General features: G+C 36.5%; 1 protein-coding gene across 1 annotated transcript in view; it reads right to left on the minus strand.

Moving 5' to 3' along the window:
• Positions 1-421: 421 nt before the first annotated feature.
• The window catches only part of NMU (neuromedin U), a 25159-nt gene continuing 18986 nt past the window's right edge, over positions 422-6594 (minus strand). Inside the window, exons 9-11 of the mRNA XM_019552618.1 lie at positions 3746-3799; positions 1284-1323; positions 422-619 (exon numbers count right to left, since the gene is read on the minus strand). Of these exons, the coding sequence (XP_019408163.1) occupies positions 1288-1323; positions 3746-3799 (90 nt within the window). The 3' untranslated portion in view covers positions 422-619; positions 1284-1287. The remainder of the gene's footprint in view (positions 620-1283; positions 1324-3745; positions 3800-6594) is intronic.

The following is a 6594-nucleotide window of genomic DNA, read 5'->3' on the forward strand; positions in this document are numbered from 1 at the left end:
GGCCAGATGTGATGGCTCTGCAGACCACATTTGACCCTTGGGGTAGAGGCTGAACACTCCTGTCTTAGGGGAATAGCTTTTATATAGTGTGTACATGTGAGTGTTTGCAGGGACTGATTCTCCTCTTTGACAGATATTAAAAGGTATAAGACCTTCAGTTAAAATGGAGTTACTCAAAGTATCAACATGTATAAAGAATAAAATGTACAAATATAAGCCTATATTGCTGGTATAAATCTGCACAGAAACTAATAGATTAGGTATAACATATTATATTACAAAATAATTTAAGTTGTATTTTCTACCAGTACTAAATAATCTAAGCATTCAAATGTATTATGTAAAATAGAGAATTCTTCATTAAAAACAACTCTCTACTTAGTGCATACATAACAAAATAACACTAGAAATAAAACAGTAGTTTTAAGATGCTTTTAATGCAGTCAAGAAATTAAAGAAACATTTGCAATCTTAACCAAATCTAAATTTAGGAACATTTACATTCTAGTGATTTTTAAGAATTGTACAAATGGTAAAGAGTAATTTTTGTGAGGAAATCCATTTTGTCCATATACTCTGTGTTCCCACAGCAGTTATTCTAGGTCAGGAATCAAAAATTCTGAAAGAAAAAAATGCAAAACATTAGTTATTGATATACTTCTATTATGCTATGCTAAATATCTATAATGTAGCAGCTTTTAAAAAAGCACTAAATTAAAAACACATCATTTCACAACAGGGGCAAAGAAAATGTAGTATGTACTTTCCCAAGATTTTTTCTCATGAGCTAAATCATTTGGGGTTCAATCCTCAAATCCTTAATTTCAGCATGAATTCTGCATGTGTACAGAAGTCTTTTAATGATTTCTGGATCAAACTTGTAAAGATCACAAATTTTCTAACAAAGGTGACCTCATCTTTACCAAATTGACTTTCAGCTCCAACGTTAAGCTAGATGCTTCCTGGTTCACATGCTAGAAATTTACTTATTACTAGTGATAAACTAGAGATTTTTATGTGCCAACTTTTTAACTGCTTGAAATGCGTTTGACTTAATTATTATAGGTGCTGAGCATCTGCAGCTCCCATTGTCTTCAAGATGATGGGCAGGTACCAACAGCTCTGACCCTGATCCCAAAAAAGTTATAGATATCTCAAGTTGGCTATTCAAAAATCTCAGCATCCCAAATTAATGGTTATTTTTTCAAATATGTATCTTGGTTTCACTATAAAAAGGAACAGGATTTGAATATAGGTCTTCATTAAAAATATGAAATATATACCTTTTTAGCGGAAACCTGCTGATCTCCTTCCATTGCGTGGCTAAAAAATAACAATATCTGATAAGAAATTAACACTGTAAAAGAGACTGGTGTTTAAGTAATGCCCCAGATAATCCACTACCTACTGCATTTTAGATTCCTTGATTTGTCCCATATATTTTACCAGATAACTTCTCAGTTAAAATTAAGATATCTTTGTTAAAGTATTGGACAATGTTCATCCATTTCTGAAAATCAACTATATGCAGTAAAATTACAACTGATAAGTATTGCAGGCTGCATTGTGCCAAGTCCTGCATACATCTTCAAGGGGAAGAAGATGGAGGCATCTTTTCTACAAGGACTAAACATGCCTCTCGAAGTGTTGTTGGTTTTGACCCTTAAAAACCCTGAATAATTCAACTTTTATACATCAGGGAGCACATCCAACCTTTGAGCTCATGTATTAGAAAACACTCAGGTCCTAGGACTTGAGTAGAAAATCCACAACTAATTGAAAGGGTGTAGGACAGGGATGGACAATTATTTGGGCCTGAGGGCCACTTAGGGAGTTTTGGTGAGCTATAGCAGGCCAGGTTACCCACTTCCACCCCCAGCCACATAGCTTACCATAAGGGGCTCTCTCCATGTTCTGTTGGGCGGCTGGGACAAAGCCATGGGCAAGCAGGAAGCAGAGTCTGGGAGCGGGCCAGGGCAGTGGGGCTGGGATCATGGGGCCATGACAGGGTGGGACAAGGGCCCAGGCCAGAGCCATGGTCCGCTCCCTGCATGCCCCTGCAACGGGTACCAGTTCCACAGGCAAGGGCATGTTGACTGGAATTATGTGTATACGATGTCTAAAATTAATTGCAATGTCAAACAGATTACTCTGTAGAGTATTAGATTTGTTTATAAGAGTTCAAACGTACTGTTTAAAACATTAACTGTACTGTTTAAAGTAGTTTAGACTACATTATTTACAAAGAGATTAAAGGATTTAGGGATCATCCAAAAATTGGAGAAAAGAGGAAGCAGGGAAGGAAAAAGAACATAAAAAAGAAGGTAAGAAAGAATGGGAAGCACAAATGAAGAAAAAGAAACACGGAAGGAAATTAGAGAGGAGCAGACTGAAAAGTAAAAATCAAGAATGGAAGCCAGAGTACCAACATTCATGCTGAAGAGAAAACTTTTGAGAAATTCTAGGTTTGATTCTTCCTCTCCAAAACTCTATTATTGCTCTGAATTTAGCCTATTAAGATAACGCTGAAACTTGAAGTTTCACGCATGGGAAACAAATATCCAAAATATGCACCTCCTCTGCCAGACAGTTTTCTATTTAACTAGAAAGAAAATGTTAAGAAGTTGACAAAAACTAGGAAAGTCTATATAAAATGTTACATCTATTATCTTTAGCTTAATCCTTTGTGCTAAAAAAGAACAATAAAAACTCAACAGCATGAGTTATGGATGGAGAACGGGCATTCTGATGAGATTGTTTTTACAACCACTTTACAGAAGTGTGATTAACAAAACAAAGTGTGACAAAAGTAGAAAAATCAAGTGTAGAGTGAGGCTGGTGAATATATAAATTACTAGAACAAAGCATATCACTGCATTTATTATGTATAATATAGAAATACAATTTTGAACAAAGCCTATAAGATAGACAAGCATGATTTATGTCGGTTTATCATGGGTTCTAAATCCTTTTTAGTTAGAAGACTTTATATGTGATAATCAATAGCTTATTAAGAAATAGCATGATATTACATCTATTCAGAATAAGCAATAACATTGCATAAAAAAATTCTTACTGTATTATTGGTAGGAAACTTTACGATGATTTCTTTTTTCATTTGCAAATCTTTTAGTTGTTTTCTTGGGGGCAATTTTCCCATGTCAAGATACTGACACTGATTCCAGGTTAAATATTTACAACCATTGCTAGCTATATTTGAGAAGTCCTCAGTACACACTCTGCCTATTATGTTGTTCAATATTTACACTGCAGCAGCACCTAGCGATTCCAATATGTATGGTTTGAATTACACTTTGACTCTTGGGGGGCCTGCAAAAAAAAAAAAAAGAGGGGGGGGCTGCCTATCATGACGCCCTAATAAAATCGGAGACCCCTTCAGGCTATGGTTTTCAGATCTTACAGGGGGGCTTTTGTTTCTTATGGGGGACTTAACCCCCTGAGCTCCCCCATAATTCAAACCATGCCAATACAACAGTTGCACTAATCACTTTACAAACACAGGCTCTCTTTCTGGTAAATTTCACTTATTGAGTTGAATGGAAATTGAAAGTGTTAAGCATTTCTGAAGATGACAGGTGGATAGGAATGCTGATAGAACCTCAGCTATAATAAGTCCTTGCTCCTGAAACAAGTTCCATTAGCATATACTCACTAATACCAAGTATGCTACTTTTTGCAATGTAATAAAGCTGCGTTTGAAAATTAAAAAAACAAACAGTCATACCCTGAAAATAAAGTAGCCCCTACTCTGAATCGCTCCAGGCCCTTGATATTCCTCCTGGAAAGAAGAATATATTTCAAATTACACATACTTGAATAACTGAATTAAAAAATAAAACTGTGAAATACAAGTAATATCTAGAACTCATAAATAAAATAATAAATTTCACACTACTTTGTGTTAATTTCATTTCTGTATTAAGGAAGAAAGGGGAGGTTTTCTAGCAACTGGTCTTCTCCATTACATATAGAAACCTAGTGGCTCATTATATAACAGCACTGGATCCTTTACTAGGCATGGTTTATGTCTTATTTTTCTCTTAACACAGGGGAACTCATTTTCAGGAATAAATTCTGAAGGCTATATAACTTGGTCACAAGAAATAAATAAATGAAGGACAAATTCTGTTTCTACTTTTGACTCAGTTGTAGTTGCTCTAGAAATATACCAAGATGGATGAGCAGAATTTGATCTTGACATTCCAAGTTGCATCTCTCATATTTGTAACTGTACCAGGAAACATCCTGAGAATTTGTGTGTGATGGAGCTTCTATCTCTATTCATTGTAGAGGGACAAAAGGAGATAGGATTTGTAAACTTACAAAAGGAAGCAGTTGGATTCTGGCACAGGAAGTTGGGATATTGGACAAAGCAATATGTAAGAGTATAATGATGATGACTATATTTATATAGTCCAAAATTATTCCAAAGCCTAGTAAGAATACAATTCTATCCAGTACAGTGGCTCTCAAACTATTCCAAACTGTGACTCCATATGTTATCAACATTTTGGGGACTATCTGCTTCATTTAGCTAGAAGACAAAGGAAGATGGTCATAACTCCATTGAACTTATTCACACAACATTGAGAATCTACAGTCTAATTAACCACACAGTAAGAAGGAGATGTGCATAATGTCAAAGGTCCAGTCCTGAAAACTTTCCATGCATGGAACTACCAACAACTTCACAAAGAGTTCCATTCACAGATAACCTGTAGGATTGAATCCAGTATTTTTACTGTCTTTGTTGAAAGCAAATATTTGATTAAAGGGTACCTGCTGAGGGACATAATCACATCATTTTAATGACAAGATGGTTTAAACGTCATGTTTCCTATAACAACCTCACATTTAGATTTATCTATTTATCATGAACTCTTTCACAGTTATTGGTATTTCATGATCAACAACTGTTCCTACATCAATGTATCACTTAGATTATAATCACAAATTTCTCTGGTACAAAAGCATTTGCGATACCCTATTACTGTGTGAAGTGTATGATAGCAAGGTACACCCAAACATTTCCTACCATAGGACTCCCTAGATCCCAGGAAGCTCACAAAAGGAGATAAGGCTTCAAATTTACATAATTCTTGAGTTTTTTAGAGCATGTTGGACCTTGTTCTGAGTTTACAGGAGATATTATTTAACTGCTAGCTTTGATTTATAGAGACTGTCTGTTTCATGTTCCCTATATGCCTCTTCCTAGAATTAACTATATTTGACACATCATCTGTATTAGTCTACTTAGCTTATTTAGTCCATTTAAAAAGGCTAAGAAAAGATTGTTCTCTAGATGGCCAATATCTGTCATTATATATTATTTTCTGATGTGCTGTAGGAACACACATACTATAATCAAAGGGAAAAAGAATATCAAACAAGGGAAAAGTGTAAAATAAATACATAGAAATGCAATAAATATCTGTGTCAAAACAAGGAAACAAAGAAACATAATATAAAATGAATTAAGAGAACAACAGACATGAAAAAGTTTATTTTATAGAAATAACATCTAACATGCTCACACCCTTTGTTGATAATCTGACACTTCCTTTGAGGAGCAATTAACAGTTACACTATTCAAGTTCATATTAAGTATATGGCATTAAGAGAATACTGAGTCAAAGTCTTTCTGCAGCTGCACAAAACTCCAAAGCTTCCAGGGGCTGGAGCAATTCAAACAACTTGCATATCTTACCCATCTCCAGCTGCTCTAAAAATCTCCCACTGAACCCCTTTCATCTGTCTGCCTTGTAGATGGATGTCCTGGAAATATTTCCTTTTTAAAAATCAGAATAGTTTTGTAGAGACCATCTTTGAACTATATTCTCCCAAACCAAATGTAACCCAAAAGGAAGCAAAACCTTAGCAAAGTTGATTCTGGGCTAAGCAGAGGGTAGGCTGTGTACAGGAGGTTGCTTTCCTCCTCTACACAACCATCTTTCCCCTCTTTGTGTATGATCAAGGCCAGAGGCAGAAGGTGTATGTGTAGCAGACAGTATGCCCCTTTCGTTCTCCTAGTTTCCTGTTGCCTAGGCAAAAGTCCAAACCACTAGGTTACTGGGTGACTAGGCAAATGCCCAAATAGACTGTACCTCTACTGAGCACACTCAATAGGTGCACATGGGCTTGTGAAAAAGAGCTGAATTGCAACTGTGAATAAAAGTATGTGCAGATATTACACTTAGATCGATCAGACTAGGGTTAGGTCAATCTAAGTGCTGAACCATACATATGGTTGGAGAGTTCAGATCAGACAAAAAATGGCCAACCCAACCTTAGTTCACTTGAGAAGCTGCGCTATATATATTGGATTAACCCATGCTCAGACTAACTGAACATATGTGTACATTCAAAGATCAGCCCTGGTCCTAGGAAAGCCCAGCCACTCAACCCCAGCCCTGGGCCTGTGCTTTTCTTTCCCTGTCCCCACCTTGACTAGGCTATATTTAGCCCTCCATCCCCACATCCATGGATGGACATCCCTCCCTGTCCCCACCCCAGCTCCCTCCAAGGACCCACCAACCCCCTTCCCAGCCCTCCCTCCCCCCACAGACCTGCTAG

This window comes from Crocodylus porosus, unplaced genomic scaffold, assembly GCF_001723895.1.
Source record: "Crocodylus porosus isolate Cpor-Errol unplaced genomic scaffold, CroPor_comp1, whole genome shotgun sequence".
In the NCBI taxonomy this organism is placed as follows: Eukaryota; Metazoa; Chordata; order Crocodylia; family Crocodylidae; genus Crocodylus; species Crocodylus porosus.